We start from the raw sequence: 23,383 nt of genomic DNA on the forward strand, positions 1-23,383 counted from the left end.
TTTTCTGACAATAATCCAGTTCCTTCGTCTAAACACATACTCGCATAGTTCCAATTCAAAAAATAATAAAAGCCGCGTTGTAGCAATCAATCAATTATCAAAAATCTTCACAAGTTACGTTTACCTTTCTTCGTTTTGCGGTCGGCCAGTTTAAATTTTGCAGTTGCATTTGCTTATTATATTGAGAAAAACATAAAAAAAAAAGAAAACAAGAAACACGTTATAAACCACAACTGGACAGCCAATTCGCCAGCGAATTTGGTCGGCTTTGGCCAAAAGCAAACCAAGCACAAAGAAGAAGAATACAGCTGGACCGAGGTCACGGAATAATACGATTCCCAGTAATCAGCTCGTGACCGGAACTGTATTTGGTTGCTCAGTAGGCAAAGCCTTTGATGATTACAAATGTCTGTCTGTTAAAGTACTCGTAACAAATCAAAATATTTTATATATTTATAATCTTCGCAATTCGAGTACAAACACGGACGTGGTAAGTACTGAGGCTGACTCAATTCTAGCTACTTGGCTAGGAGCTTATATCCCATTCTGTATTATTAACAAACCTTTCATTTTTCATGGTTTTTTGGCCGTATGCGCAGCTGTATATGTGTTATATTTTTTATGTCTGAAAATTTGGGGGAACTCTAGGATTATCAAACGATACCGTGAAAACTGTGCACTATTCTCAAGCAAGAAATTGAATGCCGTAAGTAACCAATACTCTTTCCCATAATAGATTCTACTTTTACCAAGTTGCAATACAATTCTTGTTTTTATCAATATGTATTTACATGAATTAGATCTAAAGGTACGCGCCTATTAGCTAATATTAAGTCTAAGTACAATAAATAGTCGGGCTTAGGTTTAGTGTGGCTTCTACGACGGCTATAACTCTGTAGTTTCCAGTTTTCGCGCCAGGATTTGAGCATTATTCGTTAGTTTATCAATTTGATTGTATAAATTGAAATGTCGATTCAGGTCGTTTGTATTGTTAAACAATTTGGCAGTACCCTTAAGGGTTTCGTGTAGGTCCTGTGTGCCAATAGCCAGAAAATTGTCGTCCAAAGAGTCCTGACCGCCAATACTATGAAAAAAAACACGTCATCATTCTATAGATATCGAATGTATTTAGAACTGGGATCGGTTGCAGACAAACCTTAGATTTTCTTCGGTCTTGAACCATTCGTTCTCGTAGCCCTTCAGCCAAATGGGATTGGAGCCTTGAACGCTATGCTTGTTAGTATTGGGCACTCGTGTGGCCGGCTCATGTGGATGCTGCAGCGATGTGGAGGAGTGTCCACCTAGGGAGGAGGTTAAACCATAAGCAACTGTTTGCTTTAGACACTCGGTTCTGGTTACTTACGAAAAATGTTTACTTTGGCGGCGCGCAGCTGCCTTCTGTAGCCTTTGCGCTGCGAAGCGCACAGCGCCAGGGTGACCACTAGCAGGGCGGCCAGGAAGAGATTTGTGAAGACAAGCCACACGAACATGGCACCTTTGGTCGGGCTGGCTATTAGCAGCTGCGCCTCGGCCGGCTGTGTGTCCAGCACATTCAGATCCTTGAACAAATCGTCCAGGCTCTCGATGTGTGTGTCAATCAGCTTGAGCACCTCGGAAACCTCGTATATGGAATTATCCTCGCGCTCGACTAGATGCATGTATAAATCTGTTTTGGTCTTGTCCACCGATCCATCCTTATTTTCGTGCACTTTTATCTCGTCAATGTTCACAATCGACTCGGTTATGTTGCCTAGAGTGCTGTTCGCATGTCTTAGAAAAAGAAGCTTATGGTAGATGGATAGTTACTTACTCTCGGAACGTATCAATTCTGGAGCGTAGCTCGTCCGGCTGCAGCCGGAAGACAAAGCGCACCTTCTGATCCTCGCGCAGCAGATAGATGAACACGTGGGCCACATCCCGCATGCCCAGGGTATCGTTAGCCAGCACCATAAAGTCAAAGTAGCCTTTCATGCCCTTCTGCGGATCGAAGTTGAGCATCACCTCGCCCGTATTCTGGTCGATCAGAAACGGTGCCTTGCGCACATTCTCCATACCCTCGGAGAGCGTTTGCCTTATCTCGCCCACCTGATAGTAGGAAATTTTTGCATTTTCACCCTCATCCGGGTCAGAGGCTTCCACTCGCATGAAACTCAGGCCAAAATCTGCGCTGGTTGTAATGCCACCCGTAAAGATCTTTGAGCGAAACTTGGGCGGATTATCATTGATGTCCAGTACACGCACCATTACACACACAATTGTGCTGTCCACTTTGGGCGGCTGCTGTGGCGTCTGGACAGGCTCATGCTCCACATAGCTTTCATAGGATTGTGTCGCCGGCTCGACGGATGAGGACGTTTCGTAGTCTAGGTCAATGGCGCGCAGCTGGCGCGAATGCTTGAAGCGATCGTAGGTGAACTCCGGGTCATGCAACATACCCGGCTGTTTGCTATTCATCTTGCTGTCAATCTGTATGCCCAGGCGACGTTGCTGGCCCAGCGTGTCGTTGGCACAGTGCTCCGTGGCCTTTATGTACAACGTAAAGTTGGAGATCAGCTCTCGATCCAATTCTCGCTCGACAGTCAGCACATGCGACTCGGGATCCAGACGGAAATAGCCCGCCTCATTGCCGTGCACTATGAAATAGCACACTTGCGTGGGCGTCTCATCGGGATCTAGTTCCATTTCATCCTTATCTATGGTGTCGGGCAGCTTTATGCGCTCCGAGCCCGGATCAGAGTGTTCCGTAAAGTTGACAGAGATCTCATTTACAACGAACTGCGGCTCATAGTCGTTCACATTGCGCACGTAGATGGTTAGGTCGAGATCTGTGCTTAAGGATGTGGGTAAACCTTGATCGTAGGCCTCGATTCGTATCTGATAAGGAAAGTACTTAGCTATAGACCTGGGCGAGCACACTAGCTACTCACCTCATGCATCTTTTGCTTAGTGCGATTCAGGCGCTCTTTCAGGAACAGCTCGCCCGTGCTGGCCTTCAACTCGAAGAGCTTATAGCTGCCTAGAGGATCGGGCTTTAGGCGATAGCGCACCAGCGCATTCTGGCCCATGTCCGCATCACTCGCGTAGGCCTGCAGTATCATGGAGCCCACTGTGGCATTCTCCGGTATGCGCACCGTGGTATTGTGCAAGGGCCTCACAAACACGGGCGCATTATCGTTGAAGTCCGAGACGCAAATGTCCAGCGTGCTCGACACTATGTTGGCAGGCACACCCAAATCCTTTGTGCTTAGGGTCAGGCTATAGTTGCCAAATTTGTTGCGCAGCGTTTTACTGGCATAAATCTGAGCGTTCCATGGATCTAGTTGCCTTAGCTCGAAGAGACCCTCTCTGTTACCTTTTGTGATGGCGAATTCCAGGCGTCCATTTGGCGTCGCTGCATCATCCGCATCCTTGCCCACAATGCTGGCAATACTCTCGTGCAGCTCGTGATATTCGGTGATGAGGACGCAGCTTGTGGGCAAACTGATTTCAGGCGCGTTATCATTTTCATCCAATATGGTAATGCTGGGAAGTTACAGTTACATATTAGAGCGCGAGTGCCCATGAGAATACCTGCCAGATCACTTACAACACTTGCTTGAAGGCATTCCGACTCTCGCCGGCCAAGAAGCCAAACTGATAATTGTCCCAGGCCTCGATCACTAGATTGTAAAAGTTCTTGGTCTCCCGGTCGAGCTTATCGGCCACGGTCAATACGCCCGTATCGGCATCTATGGTAAACTTGCCCTGAGAGCTAATGCGATCCATCAAGAATGTGATCTTGCCAAAGTCGCCCGCATCGGCATCGGCTGCCTGCACGGTGGCTACCCGCGTGCCCGGCGCAGCGCTCTCGCTGATCGTATAGTTCTTGCTACCACCTATAAAGTAGGGATTGTTGTCGTTCTCATCCAACACGGTCACGTAGACATCCACCAGGGCCGATCGGGGCGGCACACCCGCATCTGTGGCGCGCACGCTAAAATTTAACCACTGATGCTGCTCGTGATCGATCTTGTTGGCCACCACGATTTCGCCTGTTTGTGCATCCAAGTGCACCAGATTGCGGTAGATGGGATTGCCCTCCAGTGCATAGGTAATGGTGCGGTTCTTGTCCACATCGTAGGCCAGCACATTGGCAATCAGGACACCATTGATGCTGTTTTCGGTGATCGTTTGCCTGTAGAAAGGTTGCCTGAACTTGGGATTGTTATCGTTTTCATCCTGTATTTGAATGCTCAGGAACGCTAAGATGGATGCAGCATGATTATTGTTAAGGTAAATGTACTTTTGGTTCACTTACCTTCCACAATTTGCCTGCCCTTGGCTGCTGCCAGATCCTCAACGGCAATGGCCAGCTTGATGTGCTCCACTCTCTCACGATCCAACAGCTTGATTACCTTCAAATAGCCCTGTATTGCGTCCAGCTCGAAGGCGCCTAGGTAGTCATATTCACTGATCTTCACCAGCCCGCCCTCCTCGTTGCGCGCCTCCGAATGCGCAGCGTTCAGCTTATAGCGCAGTATGGGATTCTGATCGGGATCTGTGGCCCTAATGTGATAGACCAATGCGCCTACGGGTGTGTTCTCTACTAGCTGCAGCGCTGGTAAGTCCTGCAGCATTGGTGGCTTATTGTTAACATCCCGGATGCTAATGTTCACCATTGCCGTATTCATCAGCTGAGAGCTGCCCAGGCCACCGTCTAGAGCGAGCTATTGTAGAGAAGAGTTCATTAATCTCGTCAAGCGATCTGCTAGACTATAGAAACACCTACCACATTCAGAGTGTAGATGAGGCGTTTGCTTTCGGTCAGATCGGGATCTAGGTTGGCACCTTGAGCCACAGATATAACACCCGTCTCCGAGTTTATAATAAACTTGTCGCTGGCGCCCGTTTGTATGCGATAGACGACCGCGTTGTTGGGTGAGGAACCGTCGCGATCGATGGCCAGCACCTGCAGCACGGAGCTGCCGCCGGGCAGATCTTCGGGCACAGTCTTGGCATAGAAACTCTTCTGAAAGATGGGCGGATTGTCGTTGACATCCTGCACGTAAATAAGTACGGGCACGACGGTGGACAGCATGGGTATACCCGAGTCCCGGGCGCGTACAAGCAGATCAATCTCTCGCATATCCGCATTGGCCTGGCGCAGAGGATGCCGATGGCTATCCACGAGCTCCTCATAGTCAAAGTGATGCAAGGGCCGTATCAGACCAATTTCCGGATCAATAGTGAAGTTCATTCGGTAGAGTCCCTCGACAATCTCATAGGTTATCTGGCTGTTCTCCGTGCCATTCAAATCCAGATCGCGCGCTTCCACTTGCAGTGGCATCTCAAACTCGGCCTTATTCTCTAAAAGTTTCGCCTCATACTGGCGATGCAGAAAGATAGGGGCATTATCGTTAACATCTTGAATATCCAAGATGATCTGGGCGGTATTGCGATTGCCCTGGCCCACATTGTCTATTGCCTCGACCGTTAAATAGTGACGGGAAATAATCTCCCGATCGAAAGCAGCACTGCCCGGAGTTTTGATAGCTATTACGCCCGTTATGGAATTTAAATGCAGTCTGGGGAAATTCAAAAATTCAAAAAACCAAACTAGTTGCATTATTGCGAATGGACTTACAAGTGTGCAATGCCGCCTCTTAGATTTGTATATCGTATGCCTATAGTTCCAAAATCTCCGGAATCCACATCAACCGCTTCCACCCTGGTGATGATTGTGCCCAGTTCGCTGTTCTCGGGTACGCCGGCATTGTAGATCGCTTGTGTGAACTCTGGGAAATTGTCATTCTGATCGCGTACAAAGATCTGCACGTGAGCCGAACTGAAAGAAAGAGATCATATCATATGCAATCCTTTCCATTCAAATATATTCCTTCAAGTCAACGCACCTCCAGCGAGACGGCTCATCGATCTCGCGCGCGAATATGGTAAAATTAATTTCTATAAACTGCTCGAAGTCAAGGGATTTGGAATTCTTTACGCGTAACATGAAGTTTGCCTCATTTACCGCCAGCTCGGGCACAATTTCAAAGAGATCGTTGGGCGGATCGAGAAATAAACGAAATGTGCCATTTTTGCCTTCGTCGTGATCGAAAACAAAGTTCTGCACCTCTCCGTCGATAAAGTTCAACGGTGTATTGGTCTGGGCATTTTCATTGACCTCACAGCGATAGATGGCCTCACCAAAGGTGGGTATCTCGTCGTTGACATCGGTCACAATGATCGTCACCTCGGTGCGTACCGTCGCAGGACCTTGTTGGGTTTCTTCTGAGCTCCTTGACAGCTCCGTTGCGGTGATCCTCAGTATGTGGGCGCCGTTGACGTGATCGCTTTCCTCCTCACGATCCAGCACGGCCAGCGTGTAGACAACGCCCGTGTGTGTATCGATATCGAAGAGATCATTGCCGTCCAGAGCGTAGGCAATGGGATTGTTGATGCCACGATCACCATCGATGGCGCGCACGCGCAACACCTTTGTGCCCACCGGTGCATCTTCGGCAATACGTGCCACAGCCTGCACTTCCACAAACTCGGGCGGCTGATCCTCAATGTCCTTGACCTTGACCAAAATGGCCGCCGTGCCCGTATTGACTGGTCCCTGATTGGCGCGATCAATGGCCAGAATGCGCAGCTGATACAGGCTCTTCTTCTCATAGTCCAACTCTAGTTGCAGTCGCAATATGCCCTTGCCCTGATGCGTGGAAATGCTGAAAATATCGTTGTCGCCGTCCAGCTCTTGCAGATAATAGACCACCTGACCGTAGGCACCCTCATCGGCATCGGTGGCCTCCAGTGTGCTAATCACACCCGATGCACTGCCCTCGGGTATTTCAATGGCATTCGGATAGGGCAGAAAGATGGGCGCATTATCGTTAATGTCCTCGACGAGCAGCAGAAAGCTCTGCGTCACATAATTGTGGTCGCTGAAGTGACTGTCCGTCAGGGTGAGCACAATGGCGTACTCGTCCTGCGTCTCACGATCCAGCTCCTTGGCCAGAAAGACCTTGGCCTCAGTGCCGCCCGTGTTCTCGATGCGAATGATCTCGCTATCGTGTGAGTTGCGCTTGCCAAAGATCAGTGGATCGTTGTCCGGATCATAGCCTCGCAGCGTGTATATGTGACTGCCCACCTTTGTCTCCGGACTCTCTTTCAGTCTTAGCACAATCTCCGACTGGCCATCGATAGCAAAACGCGGCGGACGATTCGCACACGCCGACCAGATCAATATTGTGAGTATTATGAACAGGATCGAAATAAAACTGCTCCAGTTGGAGCCTTTTTTTAAGCGCACTTTCTTATAGTCCAGACTGGCAATTGGTTTCGACTGTTCTCCTTTGTACATTATTATGCTGTGAGCACCCAAAGACAACTGCTGTCGACAACTACATGACAGGTCGCACTCGACCATACTAGACAGCCACCTAGAAAATAGACAGAGTGTTACAACAACAACAACAACAACAACAACAACAGGCACAAGCAAGTGTTAACCCATTTTCTTTTAAGCCAATGTCATTAAAATGTCTACAAATATTTAGCGACACACGTGTGTGTGTGTGTGTGTGTGTGTGTGTGTGTGTGTGATCTGTGCCTTATGACCTTAAAAAAGTTTCGCTTGAGAAATTTCAAGTACGTAAACCTAATAAAAATTTACAAATGAGTGCGAGTTACAGCTGGTACTGGAGCTGTAACTGGAGCTCTGGAACTGTGGCTAACTGCTTTGTTGTCCGATTGCCGTTGGCCATTTCTGGTTCTGCTTCTGGTTGCAAGTTGCAACATCGCAAATGCCCCGAAAGCTCAGCCCAAAGTGAGTCGGACACATGTTGCTCAATGGTACTGGACACACCACACACACACACACACACACACACACACACACACACACACATGCTCGGACGGGGGCTTCCAGATGGTGGAGCACGTTCTGGTCTTGTCCGTTTTCGTGGGCTGCGTGAGTAGCCGGCGGCACAGAGATCTTGCGAAAGTTTTATGTGCAAATTAATTAAGCGTCGAAATTTGTTTTCTTTCATTGACTTCTTTCTTTGGCATTAGCCCGGAATTCCGCTCAAGAAAATTTCATTTGTTAAAAGTTTAATGACCGTTACGTTTCTTGACTTTTTTTTTAATATTTGTATATAGTTTCTATATATTGCTAGACAATTACGATTAAACATCTAAGTGAAAACTGAATGGGAGTATAATATATAATGTGTATTAGAGCTAAGCGAAGACAAGGTATAATATATAAAGATAATGATAATGCTGAGTCGATCTGGTTGGCGAACGATAATCTATAATTTAAAGAACCAAATCTCGAAAAGCCATGAAAACTTCACCATTTCATTGCTTCATTTAAGATAAATAATCTACATATTGTAGGGCTAATGGAAGAACTACACCTAGGCTACCCACACTTCTCTCAATCCAATCTCTTGCAGTTGAATTGCAATTTGATATTTCGTCAACGCGAATGCACATGAAGCTGTTGGGTTATCTTTGTGTGGTTTTTGCAGCTGTATCTGATGTTTGATTGTAATGCGTGTGAAAATTGTATCTGAATGTGTGCAGAGCTGTCAGATGCATCTCATGCTCGTCAGCTGTTTGCTGGCTTATTAACACAAGACATTGCCATTGTTCCGAGTTGTGTTGCACTCGGCTGTGGCTTATTAAAAGCAGAGCATTTGCCATGCCCCCCCCGCAAGCCGAGACAGTTCATTGATTTCACAATTGACATTTCATAATTTGTTGTCAAGTAATTTGGTTGCCCGGCAATTGATTTGCAAGACTCCAGACAGATACAGATACAATTACAGTTGCAGATACAGATACGATTACAGATGCAGATACAAATGCAGCTCATTAGCATTCGCGTGTTACATCAACCTCTTGGAAAGTCATATTTATGTTGTGTTGAAAAAGCGCAGACAAGGTCGTTTATGAATTTCAAATGCTATTTAAAACAGCCTCGCGGCGAATAATTTATTTAAAAATAATTTCATTTGCGTCGGGATTAGGCGATTTCGCTTTCAACCGCCGCCAAGCGCCGCATGCAACAATTTTCTTTTTGATTTATCTCTATTATTAAAAAAAAATTTTCCTTACTGGCATTTAGATGCTGCTTGAGGTAATTATGTATTTATGGCCAACGCTTTTGTGTAACGTACAGCGCAATTGGGTTGTTTGGTCAGTGGCTGTTTTCATTAGCAGCACCAAGCAGGGGAGGAGAGGGCGGTGAGGGGGAGGGGGAGGGGGAGAAGTATAGAGCCAGGTATCGGTGTGTATATAACTATAATTTCATGCTGCAATGATTTTGGCTGCGATTTGTGCAGCTAATAATAGCTAAATATGTTCGCAATTGAGGCTATCAATTCTGAGTGCTGTCTATATTCTACAAATATTTAGACAGATATGCCTCATAAAAATATATACAAAAGTCTCTCAGCTTGTATCGGATTCAATAAGAAACACGATTGTTTCTTTTCGAAAATATATTCCAAGAGAAAATACGTAAGAAGATTCTACTTCGTTAATGCGTATCTGTCTTAGATTTTTTTGTTAATTTGAATCTTAATATCAATTCTGAGTGTGCTGTCAATATTCTTCATATGTCTAGGCAGATATATGTAATACACTTGGCTTGATTCGAGTCATGCTTTATAATTTGATGTGAATTATAGGCCTGATTCAAAGTAAGATGGAGTATAAGATCGAAGATTCTACTTGAAAAATGCGCTCTATTTGTATAAGATTTCTCTTTAATTTCAATCTTTTCTAAATTCACAATATTTATAACTTAATTTAAGTTCAACTGAGATGTTTTAAGACTCTTTAATGCGCTGTTGAAATTAGAAAGTTGCGCATAAAAAAAGAAGCTAGAATATTTGAGTAGCAGAATTTGTAGCATTTTAACATTTTATTAGCAGATTTCACGCAACAATTGGCAAAAACTAAAACCCTTTCGATAAAAACAATCCCAATTTATGGCAGCGTATCATTACATTACCTCAATTTGGGGTTCGTTTTCTTTGGTATAAGTTTCATGCAGCCAATTTGGCCAACATGGCCGAATTAGTGCAAATTAATAAGTTGTCAGTGCTCAAATATGAAAGACGATATTTCAAGCGCTTTTCGCTGAAGGCATTTGCCTTGCTTTATATAAGCGCCGGTTCATATACCATGACGATGTTGACGCCGCTTTTCCTCAACAAGAGCTCCAAGATCTGCGAAGGGAGCGCGTGACATGGTTGAACTTTTTGGGTCGACTCCGCCCGGCTCGAAGCTGACAAAAAGCCGCCGCCAGACTATATATTTGCTAATAACACTTGCCGCCCCCTTTTTTTTTTTTGTCTTTTGGCTCTTTGCGCTTGACATGTTCTCTGACCACAGCTGCAGCTCCAGTTGCCGCCGGGGTCATCGATCAGTGGATTGCCATAAGTGAAAATATTTTGAGACATGTTGTGTATCCAATGGATACATTTTGATTTTGCGGTTTTTCCTGTAACCACAACAAAATCCAAACATATTACAAATGCCAGGGAAATGCCAATAAACAGTAATTTTGGGGGCTAGCTTTCCAATGCAATGCCTGGCAGACTGGCTTGGGGATTAGCCGTGGCAGTCTTCACATGGCCCACACAATCGGCTTCATTTCATTAAAATCAAAAAAAATATATATGTATATGTTTAATCTGGCCTGAGGCGTTGGAGCTGAAACACAAATTGTCTTCGGCTATGTGCCGCATGTTGCCTTCAGTTTCCGGCGCAAAAAACGAGCGAGTGAGCAAACAAATGAGCTTATGGCTCGACTATTCCAATTTGAACACTTCCTCCCCCATATTAGAGCCCTTTTTGTCATGCACATCGATTCCGATTCCGAAACGTGGCTCCGACAGTCAAGTTCAACGCCAGCAGCAAAAGCTATTGTTCTTGTTGTTTTTGTTGCTGACAAAACAAAAGAGTGAACCGTCCGCTCGTGCGGAGCGGGAGTGAGTAGTGAGGGGCAGCTGTATGCAGCTTCGTTGCGGTAGCTTGATTTTTGAGTCACAGCCCGGAGTCAGCCAAGAGTTCAGCTGGAGGGCCCGCATCCGCATCGCTTTCATGGTAATGCTCCTAGCCGTGGTCTCTGCCGGCAAACATGGTCGAACCTAATCTCAGTTACAGTTCGTCTCGTTTTCTACACTTTATTATTTGCATATTCGACTAATCATTCAAATTGGCATTCGACTTTGGCCTCTTCGTCTTGATATGACCTTCCCTTTGCCTTATATAAAGCCTTACAATAGACGTGAACGAATGCTTGATTTCTACGAAAAATGCGAAACACATTTCGATTTCGAAATGTACCATGTTCTGTATGTACCATAATTCGAGTTCGAAAACACGTTATATTTTTGGTCTTGATAGTTGACTTTATCACAACGAGCCTTCCATTAGAGATGGGCCCATGTTAAATGTTCGCACAAACCAATTTGTACCACGTTCTATATGTACCATACATAATTCGAGTTCGAAAACACGTACGTGACACGCACACTCACGAGATTTATAAATATTACTTCTTATTTAACTTCGTATGCAGGACAAGTAGGAGAGAAGGGCACCTTATATGCTAATAGGAATATTCCACCCCTCAACAAGAGTAAAGAGTAAAATACCTTGTCCGGTTCGCCCCTTTGCACTGCACGCCTTAGGCTCAGGCAGGAGTACATTAAAACTTACCCCATGGCTATTGCTGTCTTGGCTAGGATATCAGGTATCCTTCGTTGCAATACGAAACCCAGCTGACGTTTATGTTAATTACATAACAGCCCAATTCTGTCTGGTTTAGTGCGAATTTTCATTTGTTTTCTTTGCCACTTTTCAATATGGACACATTTTAGAGAACCCTTCTCTTTTGTCTATGGCTCAAGTACAGCACACGACGTTTCTGGTAATTAGGCAGAAGTCAAAAACCCCGCACACACACACACACACACACACACACTAACACACTCGCACGTACGCGCACACAAATAGAGCACAATAAAAATGTGTCGCCGAAATTGGGCAATGCACGAAGCGGAACTCGAACTTGTCGCCGTCATTCGGGGTACATGTTAAAGAAGCTTCACTTTAATGGCATTTCATGACGCCACAGGGGAACGTGCCGAAAACAAAAAGGTTCTAAGCGATCTTCACTTTTAATTGCCTTGCTGAACGCACACACACGAAAACACACACACACACACACACACGAAAACACGATCAGCTAGGAATTGCACTTTCGAAACTGTTAACCGTTACGTGATAACCGCGTGCCCGACGTAGTCGAAGTGTATGCCTCAACAGTCGCTCGTCGACTGACTGCAGGCCAGGCTCAAACGGTTGCGTCTGCCGGCTTGTGCTGTATGGGAATTGAGCCGTCGTCGTTGTCACCGACCAGCAACATGGCCACCCCCCCAGCGTTGACGTTGACGTCGGCGTCGGCGTCAACGTCGGCATTAGCCGAACAAGCGCTCGCTGCACTGTGCGGGCACGCGAGTAATTAGCGGAGCGTGAATTCCAGCGGCGGGGTTTGTTTACAATTCGCAAATGCGGGAGAGCCCAATGGAAAGCTGGAAATGTTGGCGGTTGGAATATTGGATGTAAAATTCAAATGTTGAACGGAAGTGCGTTGGATTTATATAACTTTGAAGGTTAATCGTGTTCTTTGCGGGTTTGCGTGACAAAATGATGGATTATAGAGTTCAGCGAGTAATTGGACTAAAATAAAAAACCAAATTATATAACAATTTTTTTTTCATACAGAAAGAAAGATAATTCTAGCATTTAAATATTCTCCAAATGCACAACACATATTTCCCATTGATTTTCCGATCAAAAAAGTATATAAGTATATATAATAATTGTTCTTTATTTTTTTGCATCTTTCACAGAACATGTCTATGTTTCGTGCACGCGAGACCAAGAAGAGGGCTAGTGTGGTGGTATCGGTGCCTCCGCTGGTGAAGAAGTCGAGCAAGAGCCGTTCCTTTCATTTTCGTTATTTAGAGCTTTGTCGCGCCAAGAACTTGACACCAGTGCCAGACATACGCTCAAATCCCAATGCTACCACATTCCTAGACTTGTTGGGCGATAAGCTGGGCGTCAGTGAATGGCTACTGATCATCGAGGCGCTGCACTACGATCTTGTGCTCCAAACCCTGGTGATACGCATGCGCCGCACCAATGGCAACAGTAAGTCGATGACAAAACGGAGTGTTAGACCAGATCTCAGCTAATGGAACTCTTTCGAACAGATATCGTTTTACCCATCGACACGGAGAACCGAGCACGACTCTTCCGTCAAAAGCCGGTTATATATACGCGCTTTATTTTTAACAGTCTTGTCGAGGCAATTGCCAATTGCGTAAAGCTTAACAAGAATCTAACCGTACTAAAACTAGAGGGTCTGCCGCTGCAGGATAGCTATATTGAGTGCATTGCCCAGTCGCTTGCCTCGAATGACTGCCTCAAGGAGGTGAGCTTCCAGAAATCTTACATTGGGGACAAGGGCTGCGAGGCGGTTTGCGGCACCGTCAAATATCTGAATCATGTGGAAATCTTCAATGTTTCCGAATGCAATATAAGCCCAAAGGGTGCTGAATATGTCGCCGATATGATTAAGGTACGTTCAGCCCTAGATCGGACGCAGCCTAACCCCATCTTTGATTGCAGATGCAAAAGATTACGCGTTTCTCAGAGGGCTGGGAGAAGTCGCTGCGCTATCGCAGTGTGGATGTCGATTCAATTTCAGGTCTACGCACAATTGGTCTGGCCAATAATCCAGACTTGGGCGACAACGGACTTCGGCCGATTGCTGAGGTGCTCAAGGAGGATGCCTGGGTCAAGTGTAAGTAGGTAGTGCTTAGATTGGGTGCATCTCTGATGATTGGCATCAACAGCTATCGATGTGGAGAACTGCGGTCTCACCGATTGTGGCGCTAACATAATATTGGAGTGCCTCAGTTTGAATAACGCCATCACCGAGTTCAATGTGCGGCATAACGATGGCATCAGCAAGTTCCTAATGCGTCAGATACGGGATCATTTCGGCAAGGAGGATGAGGAAAAGATGAAGGAGCCGAAATATGATCTCAGCTGCATAAATGGGCTGCAGAGTTTGCCCAAGAGCCAGAAGTACAGCGTTTCCCAGCTGCTTGCGCACACCAAGACCCTGGAGGAGCAGCTATCCTTGGAGCGCACACTGCGCAAAAAGGCTGAGAAACTGAACGAGAAGCTCAACAACCAGCTTATGTCCATGGACCAGGGCACACCGATGCCGCCGCCACCGCCCGAGAAAGTGGTGGACAACAATGCACTGCCCAAGGGCTATGTCCTAGTGAAGAACGACTTGCTGCAATCCTTTACCAAAACGTAAATAGCCACACACACTGCTCAAACAGCTCAAACCCATTCCATGTACCATTCCAATCCCACAGCTTTAAGAACGGGCCGCCCACGGCCAGCCAGTTCAATCAGTTGGTCAACAGCGCGGTCACCAGCTCCGATTCAACTCCACGCAGCGCCAATGCCACACTACGTAAGCAGCAGCAAATGTATGAAATGGAGCAGGCTCCACCTGAGTTACAGGTGCAAGGAAACGACGACGAGAGCGAGCAAGCATATGCTGTGATGGCCGACGGTCAGCAGATGCGCCAGCAGCTCCAGGTGCGCAAGGTGCGCAGCGAAATGAAATATGTTGAAGCATTCTCCAAAGAAAATGCCAAAAAACGCGAGTCCAAATCTGATCATGAATTTGCCAATGAGCGCGATGTGAGTATAAACAAGCAGGAATGCAGTCGGGTCTAACCGACGGCCCAATGCTCGTTCGCAGCCAATACACCCCTTTTGCCTTGGCGAGCGAGTGTATTAATCCACGAACTCTTAGAGAATCTGTTACCATTAACTTGAGTATTCCCGCAGTTCAAGCTTAATCCCAATGTGCAGTTTGAGGTGGACATTGGCGACGGTTGCCTGGTGAACGAGCAGCAAATGGAACGCAAACGCTATGAGGGCCGCGAAGATGGTGACTACTATGAGCAGGACATGGCACAGAAGCCACATGGCAATGCCCAGTACGAAGGCGAATACATTGGGGATGGGGTGCGCAACGATAATCGCAAGCATATTGCCAAGATCAAGAAACAGTATAGTGATATAGGCAACAGCCAGATGGCCTTGTACATGGCCGAGCTGGAGCGTAAGATTAACAGCAAGTCCAGCAAGAAGCGTCACAAATCCAAGCAACAGTCAAATGAATCGAATCAGGGGCGCGAGGCTGTGAATGGCGATTATATGCAGGTCGAATCGTATATGGCGAATATGGAGGATTCGTCGGTGGATTCAGCCACGAATGGCTCGGACTCTGAGGAAAATGAGAAGACGGAAGGAACGGCACGTGGACAGGCAGAGAGTGCCATGCAACCAATGAAGGTATTCATGAGACGCACAACACACTACGAGGAAGAGGAAGTGGAACTATGCGATGATAAAGACACTGAAGATCATATTGTTTCGCCACGTTCCGTCTATTTGGATATGCAGAGGAAAAAGAATGAAAATAATCACTAAATGCCAACCACCCGATGCCGCATCGACACCAACAACAGCAAGAATAGGAAACTGGCAATTTTTTGATACGCTCTCATAGCAGTCCCGACAGCTCGAACAGAAGAAGAAAAAAACACAACAAAAGAGGAAAGAATAAACCAAGGAAACAATACAGGTTTGTTCCACAATCAGAGCATGGGGCCAAATTTGCAGTAACCAAACCCTGGAGATTAAGTGTCACGCTAGTAGATGGGATTTAGCACGCGTTGGTTGTGTATATAGAAATCTTAGTCCGATCGCGGTTTAGGTTATGCAGTTAATTCAAAATAAAATACATTTAAACTATATATCAAGCGCCCACAACTTGCGCGATTTTGTTATAAGACAAAACAAAAATAAATACACTACAAAGCGCGGCAACAATAAACTCATGTAGCCCGAATTGAAATTGTTAATAAATCAGTATTTGCGCCTTCCTCAAATGATTTATTGGCCTTTTGATTTTGATTTTGGATCACATTAGATCTGGCTAACTGCGTTTACACTTCATCGTAAGGTTGCAAGCAAAAATTGTCATACAAGTTATATACTATATATGGTAATAATAATGGAATATTCTGTTTGTCAACATTTTGTAGTTACTACTGCTTAGATTTGCTCAAATATTCAAGATTATAATGATTGAGGATTAAATGTGCTGCTTTTTATGTATATATATATATTGATTAATTCCAATCCTGCATCAATGCATACGTCATTCACATCCAATGCTGCTGCTGCTGCATTTAGCCGCCGAAACCGTACAGGGTGCGTCCCTGGCGCTTCAAGGCGTAGACAACATCCATGGCAGTGACGGTCTTGCGCTTGGCGTGCTCAGTATAAGTGACAGCATCACGGATGACGTTTTCCAAGAACACCTATTGGATGCATTGGTAACAAGGTATGTCAGTATGTGTATGTGTGTGTGTGCATTCTGAAATATATATTTTGTTATAATGCTTGCCTTGAGCACGCCGCGTGTCTCCTCATAGATCAAGCCGGAGATACGCTTAACTCCACCGCGACGAGCAAGACGCCTGATAGCCGGCTTGGTAATACCCTGAATGTTATCTCGCAATACCTTACGATGGCGCTTAGCTCCTCCTTTGCCCAGTCCCTTGCCTCCCTTTCCACGTCCAGTCATATTGCTGATCAAGAGTTAGATTTACGCTGTGGAAAAACGTGGAAATCGTTAGCCGCAACGAAAAAAAAGCAGTTCGCCAGAGCTGGCCAAATGAAACGCCATTTTTATATGTATGCATGACGCCATATTTAAAACGTAAATAGGGAACACGCAAGTTAGGACAAATATTTGCCTGCTTTTACGCATGCATATATCTGGTCTCCTAAATAAGTTTAAAACTTAGCAATACTATGCATTATATTTTTTTTAATTGTTTGTTTATTACAATTTGTTGTTGCGTTTTTTTGCGAGATGTGTACCCACCTTTGAAGAAATTTTCAAACAATGTGCCTGTATTATTTAAAGCATAAAATCAGGCAATAAATGCCAGCACAGTAAGCCAGTATTTTTTATGTTAATCATATAAATACCAAATAACGAGTCACCTTGTGCCAGGTCTTTCTTTCTTTATTGTGTTTACATACATATTTACATAGACACGATTTTAAACATGTACATATGTCTAAATAATATAAATACTAAGATAATTTATTGCAAATGCTTAGCTGCCGGCAAGATTCATTACTGTGCGGTGCAGTTGTTGTTTCTGGTATTTAACAATTACTTGCATAATTTCCATTTTAGCATCAATTTTTAAGTTCTCATCCAGCTCAAAAACATCCTGAGCAATAGCCATGCCATAGTGAAAACTGGGAGTGCTTTGTGTATCATCTATCACGGGCTCTATAGCAATTGGTGTTGTTTCTTCGACTTCCGCCTCAATATTCTCCATTGGCACATTCAATTCCTCAATTGCAATTTGTTTAGAACTTTTATTTATTGGCTGCACTTTTGGAGTTCGCTCGGAGGATGACTCCAAGGGACTGCCAGGTTCGGTTTTGTGCTCGTTGACAGCCTGGTTTTCTTCCAGTGCCCTGGAGCTCACATTATCCGAGTCGTCCGAGTGCGTGCTGTCATATAGATTTTCCGCCTATCGATTGAATTTCGAATTTAATATTAGGCACACTTATTCCATTTCAAATAGTACTTACATCCACACTGTTTTTATCGTAGACAACAAAGGGCAGAAATTTCAGTTGTTGAAAGAATTTCCAACCTTCCAAACGCTTTATTTCCTCCGGCTGTGCTCCGCGAGCTTTTGCATCGAAAATTGCCTTCTGTTGTAGCCGGTAGTAGGATGCTAGATTAAGCCATTTTCTGGCCAACTCATTTGTATAGGCTCGAAATTTGAATCTTTTTTCCAGAGTCCATCTTAGGTTCTTCCAGAAATTGTGTTTTAAGTAACGTATACTGTAATCTTTATGGGTCTTGTCCCACATATACGGTGTGTTGCGAATTGTCGTAATAACAAAAATAATCACCTCGTCCGACCAGTATGGTCTCGAATTATCGCAAACATTTGTCATTTTAAATGTTTAACAGTAATTTTCTTTAGAGTGTCTGAAATTAATCCACTTTTCTTGCAAACGGCAGCTGTTCTTAATGTTTGGCTGATTAGAGAGCGAGACAGATATATGAGTTAATTAAAATACCAACAATGTGTATGAATACTTTCTTGAAAAATATACTAATAATATTTAAGTGTGACCGTTATGACATGTTCGTTTAAATTTCAAAGTCAAATTGGAAATTTAAAAATGAATTGCTTCAATTCAAACGTTTTGTTTGATTTATTAAAATTATAATTATGTGATGTATGAAATCAATGTATTGAATCAATAATGTTGACCATAAATTCCATAAGAGCATCTCGATTGGAGGTTTATTATTTTCACAACTATATATTTACTATATTTATATGCAATTGTATTTAAATTTAAATTCATCTTCATCTTCATCATCTGATTGTCATGGTTAATAATTGGTATTAAATTTAAATGGAAATGTTAAAATAAAACACTTGTTTGTTATAATTTTATATGCAACAGCTGTTTTGGAATTGTTATTTTTGTCGAAATAACAATCGGATGCTTCGTGACTGATAGGTCGATTGACAAGTCGACCAATAATATCGATAAGAAACTCAAGGTTTCAATATCGAAACCATATGTGCTAAATCGATAGGTTAATAGTTTGGTATTTTTATTAGAAAAAGTTTGGCATTTTGGTCATAGGCGCTGTTGGTCACATCACACACAGTACTATAGCAGTCGAAAAAAAACCATTGAGTGTACCGGACGGGATTTTAGTGCTAGTTTTTGAACCAAAACAAGTGTAAGTTAAGCAGAGCAGAAGTGAAAAATCTAATGAGATCTAAATAAAATGCACATGCACGGTTATATAATATAATGAGTGCAGACACAACTGTGCCGCGTCTGCGTGTATCTATGCGTGTGTGAAACGAAATACTTTGACCGCCTCTGGCTGGCTGCTGCTGACCAACAGCAAAAAACGACCAACGCGTGTGCTGCTGCTGTTATTGCCGCCGCCCGCAAAGCAGAATTTGTCGCCGCCGTGAAACGAGCGCCATCGCAGCGCAGCTAGCTCCGCCGTGGCTGTATTATGAATAAAATAATTTACTATTGAACCGCGTGTCTGGAATTCAAAATAAACGCATACACACACATATATATTTACAATCGTATTGTGCGTGTGCTTGAGCGTGGGTGTTTGTGTGTCTGTGTCTGTGTGTGCGTGTGCAGCGCATTGCGACCGCATTCTTTTTATCTCTTCATATCATTCGTCAAAAGGCGCAAGATGATTCATTTTTGATACACTCTGCTGCCGCTCAGCTGTCGGCGTCTGCCTTTCCACGCGCATCCTGCTCACACACACGCACACACACGCGCGCACGCATGCATAGACGGATGCTTATATATGTATGTGAATTCGCCTATTTGTTAAATTAACCGAAAAACACAGTCGCCAGTCCCGTTGTATTCCTCTCTTCAACCGGCCGCCGCCGCCGCCCCACAAATCAATGTGCCTGCTTTCCATTTTCATGCGTGTTTCGGTTTCGGTTTCGGTGTCTGTTGCCTGTCATATTTTTCTCCCACCCCCCCTCGCGTTATCTGTTTGTTTTATTGATTCCCCTTCTTTGGCTTTTCTCCAGTTCGTTTTAACTGTTCTCGTCGCGAATTGTAAACAAAAAGTTGCAACCGGTTTTCGTTTTTCTGCGCAAACATAACTCAACTTTTCGTCTGCTTCTTCTTGTTATGGCCAATATTACTTTTTATATAATTGTTTTTGTTATTTATTTAAACGCGCCTTTGTTTTAATCGTGTTTTTTCCATTGTATTTCCCTTCGAAATGGCAGCAATTTAAATAAAAATAACAAAGTTTTCAATTTTAATTTAAAGGTAAGCTATAAATATTAGCATTAGCACATATCGAGTGTAATTAATTTTAGTACTAGATTCCGTAATTAAGTTATAATTACAAATTTTATACCGCAAATTGAATAGATTCATTTGCTCTTTTGCATGTGAAACAACATCTCAAAGTTAATTATGTTTAAAAAGTGGAAAGGATTATACATACTTTTTATTTTTTTTAATGAATATTTTAAATCATAATTTTTTAAAGTTTTAATTAGAAATACCTTCTAGTTGTTTCTGTACATCTCATTATCTTGATGAATTTAAAACGATCCCATGAAAATTAGTTTTAGACAATTTATTTAATAGTTATTAAACTCTCAGAAAAGTAAATCCAATTTAAACTCGAGAAATTTTTAATAAAATATGTAAAGCTGTATATTGAATACCCTATTTCTATGAGACTATTATTGGCTGGTTGCAATAAATGTAACAAAGGCTAAATATCTTGATTAAATATGTCTCATCTGCTTTCGCTTTCTTTCACTATCCAAAATAAGCTTGACTTTGCTGAATTCTCAAGTTTTGGCAAGAAATATCCTTTTGAAATGAATTGTATATTTTGCTTGCAATTTGCCACGCACCCAACGCAATTGCATTTTCCTTTAAGCTCTCATCTACTTCAACCCAGTAATATTTATATACCATAAATGCTTTTTCTATATGAAAATATGTGAGTGTGTGTGTGTATGTGTGTGTGTGTGTGCTGCCTTATTGGACTTGAATGTTTCGAGAACAGAAAAACTAGACCATAAACATAAATGTCATTCACGGCTGCCATTAGCGTAAAACAGCAGAAGAACGCGACAAACATAAATCCAGGTCAACTCAAGGAAAAACAAGAAATAAAACAAACAAAGAAAATGAGAAAAGAGATGAAAACCCTGAGCTGATGAGCAAACTGCAGTCAAATGTGCACGCAAGAAACTGAAACAATTGGATGGCATCTCTCAACAGGGAATCAAGCCCAGGGAGCAGGGCAAAGTGTCAAGGGAAAAGCGTTTTGGCAATAGCGCAACAACGCCAAAGATAAAAGGCAACAAAAAAGTGACAAAACAAAAAAATGAAATGAAACTGGATCAGCTTCAATTCGGAAACTGAGACTACACAATATGACATCATTTGGGGTGTAATAAATATGGAAATTTCGTGTCAATGCTGCGAATTGAACTGAAAAGCTAAAAGTAGAATTTATATATATAGATAGAGATGTATCTATAGATGTACAAACTTCAAGCATATGCCAAACTGAAAACCCTCGACAGATACGCAAAAGCCAATCAAGAATGCGCATGAACCACTTGAGAATTATAAAGATTGCCAGGGACACAAACAATGGACGCTAGTCTGAAAAAATAAAGAAAGCTTTTTGGTCATGGTGAATCTTTTTGGTGGAAATGCAAAGAGAAATATGCATGCATATGCATTATCTCTATGCCCATAGTTTGTAGTTAATTGCCCAGACGCAGCTTCGGTTGATGAACTTGTGCAACAACAACAACACCAATAACAATTGCAACAACAAACGTTGCAACTGCAATGAGAGTGGCAACTAAATGACAACAACAAGACAAGCAGCTGCATTATGCATGCTGTGGCTCAGGACAACGGCTCGTCACGTCTGATAACAATAACTAAGCACGAAAGTACAAGAGAGTGCGACTACTTTATATATATTTCATATACTATATATACTATACTATATATACACTGTAGTATCTCACGCTTCTCTTTATTTACATTTAAACTGCGATGCGATGCGGCGCGACGTCGCGGCCATTGCTTGAACTCTGCCGACGCTGAAGCGTTAGTTGTTGCAGTTGCAGTTGCAGCTACAATTCGCTGACAGACAGGCTGACAGTCGGACAGCGCAGTTAAGTAGCTCTCCTTGCTACTTGCCACTTGCCACTTGCCACTCTGTGGCAAAGACGAGGACACAATTCAACACAGCTAAACTTCATTTCGTTTTAGAGTTTAAACAAAAACACAAACTTTTCTTTCTTTACTGCTAAAACTTTTGTTGTTGGGGATTTCTACGGTCGAAAAAGGCTTTTGACTGTTGATAAGATAATTGAAAGCCTTCAACACAATGAAAATGCAAACTGTGCAAATAGCTGCTGACATAATTGTAATTAACGATTCCAGTTCAAAGTGAAGTCTTCTGGTTGCCCAATATTTGAAGCGTTAATGAATTGGCTAATTATAATTATTATAATTAATAATTATGGATCAGCAAACGCAGTCGAACTGGTTTTAGCTGTCAGATCAGCAGGCTATAGACATTCATAGAATGACTGAACTATCTATCTATAGCTGGCTGAGGGAGGTCTTCAATAAAAAGATATATATATATACATTTAAACATTATTGCTGTATTGCAGAATCACAATAATTCAGTCTGGGTAGTGCGATAAATAAAGATAGATAGCTGGAAAGAGGGAGAGAATTATAATGAAAGGAGGCGATTCAAAGCGATTGGTAAAACAGGCAGATATGCTTAGATAAATAGATAGATAACTAAAGATAAAAGTGTGATAAAAAGAGTTATCGCAAAAGTATCTCTAGATAGAGAGAATGACAAGTATAGAGTCATGGTGAGACAAAGAGAGGTATATAGAAAGTTGAAGATATATATATCTAAAAGTAAAATCGAGAATTTGAAGAGATATATATAGAAAGACTAAATAGATAGATAGGAAAGAGGTCGAATGATGGGAAGTATCAGATTAAAATAGGTTTGTTTGATGAAAGGGAAAATGTAAAGAAAAAGTAAGACAGCGAGTACTAAAGACACGAATTGTTGTCGCACACCATTTTAAGGGTCAAATGTCAAATGACAACAGGACTTTACGAGTGTTCTCACCCTCTGCCGAATCCCTGAATTACATGCGGGCAGTGAAGCACTTGAAATTCGAGAGTATCTGAAATTCGAGTAGCTCCATACGAGAAGCCCCTCCTCCCATAAAATAAACAAAGAAAAAGTTCTAACGCAATAAAAGTCAAGTAAATTGTATAAAGTCGGGGCCAGCGCAGTTGTCAGCAACTCTCTTGAAGTTGCCTTTAATATCTCTTTTAATTTTATTTTTGGTTTGGCCTTTTTTTAAATTATTATTTTTTTTTATTTTATGTGCTGCTGAAAGAAACCGCAAAAAAAGCTTATCGCTAGAGTTCAATTTTGAAGGCCTTCAGATGCCTATTCGATTTCTTTTCCAATGCCTTTCACGTGACTCTGTGTGTGTGTGTGTGTGTGTGTGTGAGAGAGTGTGTGTGCGTCTATTCATTCATTATTAATCACACTTTTATCGCCATA

At 43.1% G+C, this 23,383-nt stretch overlaps 5 protein-coding genes across 17 annotated transcripts in view; 2 read left to right on the top strand and 3 right to left on the bottom strand.

Moving 5' to 3' along the window:
* The first annotated feature begins 18 nt into the window (after positions 1–18).
* LOC6630399 (protein Cep78 homolog) lies at positions 19–16,058 on the top strand. The gene is made up of 8 exons (XM_032439031.2): positions 19–490; positions 600–706; positions 12,918–13,218; positions 13,281–13,648; positions 13,699–13,873; positions 13,926–14,397; positions 14,463–14,796; positions 14,947–16,058. The coding sequence occupies exons 3-8, from the start codon at positions 12,921–12,923 to the stop codon at positions 15,592–15,594; spliced, it is 2,295 nt and encodes a 764-aa protein (XP_032294922.1). The 5' UTR covers positions 19–490; positions 600–706; positions 12,918–12,920; the 3' UTR covers positions 15,595–16,058.
* On the bottom strand, positions 750–12,352 carry Cad88C (cadherin 88C). The gene is made up of 11 exons (XM_032439030.2): positions 11,722–12,352; positions 5,892–7,424; positions 5,624–5,824; positions 4,769–5,564; positions 4,298–4,706; positions 3,587–4,241; positions 2,928–3,522; positions 1,811–2,874; positions 1,364–1,758; positions 1,157–1,301; positions 750–1,084 (listed from the first exon to the last, which is right to left on the bottom strand). The coding sequence occupies exons 1-11, from the start codon at positions 11,724–11,726 to the stop codon at positions 886–888; spliced, it is 5,997 nt and encodes a 1,998-aa protein (XP_032294921.1). The 5' UTR covers positions 11,727–12,352; the 3' UTR covers positions 750–885.
* On the bottom strand, positions 16,039–17,044 carry His4r (Histone H4 replacement). The gene is made up of 3 exons (XM_032439032.2): positions 17,022–17,044; positions 16,577–16,782; positions 16,039–16,490 (listed from the first exon to the last, which is right to left on the bottom strand). Exons 2-3 carry the CDS (start codon positions 16,754–16,756, stop codon positions 16,359–16,361), a joined length of 312 nt encoding a protein of 103 aa, XP_032294923.1. The 5' UTR covers positions 16,757–16,782; positions 17,022–17,044; the 3' UTR covers positions 16,039–16,358.
* Positions 17,045–17,188: 144 nt separating this feature from the next.
* LOC6630397 (uncharacterized) lies at positions 17,189–18,247 on the bottom strand. The gene is made up of 2 exons (XM_002054226.4): positions 17,788–18,247; positions 17,189–17,726 (listed from the first exon to the last, which is right to left on the bottom strand). Exons 1-2 carry the CDS (start codon positions 18,160–18,162, stop codon positions 17,298–17,300), a joined length of 804 nt encoding a protein of 267 aa, XP_002054262.1. The 5' UTR covers positions 18,163–18,247; the 3' UTR covers positions 17,189–17,297.
* A 636-nt stretch (positions 18,248–18,883) lies between these two features.
* Positions 18,884–23,383, top strand: part of Mical (Molecule interacting with CasL) — a 48,764-nt gene continuing 44,264 nt past the window's right edge. For 6 of the 13 annotated variants that reach the window (XM_032439421.2, XM_070207485.1, XM_070207479.1 and 3 more), the window contains exons 1-2: positions 18,888–18,970; positions 20,013–20,055. The gene's annotated coding sequence lies outside the window, so the exon portion shown is untranslated. Of the gene's footprint in view, positions 18,971–20,012; positions 20,056–23,383 lie in introns of all 13 variants that reach the window. The other 7 variants (XR_004304953.2, XM_032439415.2, XM_032439416.2 and 4 more) reach the window with 3 other exon arrangements.

Source organism: Drosophila virilis, chromosome 2, assembly GCF_030788295.1.
Source record: "Drosophila virilis strain 15010-1051.87 chromosome 2, Dvir_AGI_RSII-ME, whole genome shotgun sequence".
Lineage (NCBI taxonomy): Eukaryota > Metazoa > Arthropoda > Insecta > Diptera > Drosophilidae > Drosophila > Drosophila virilis.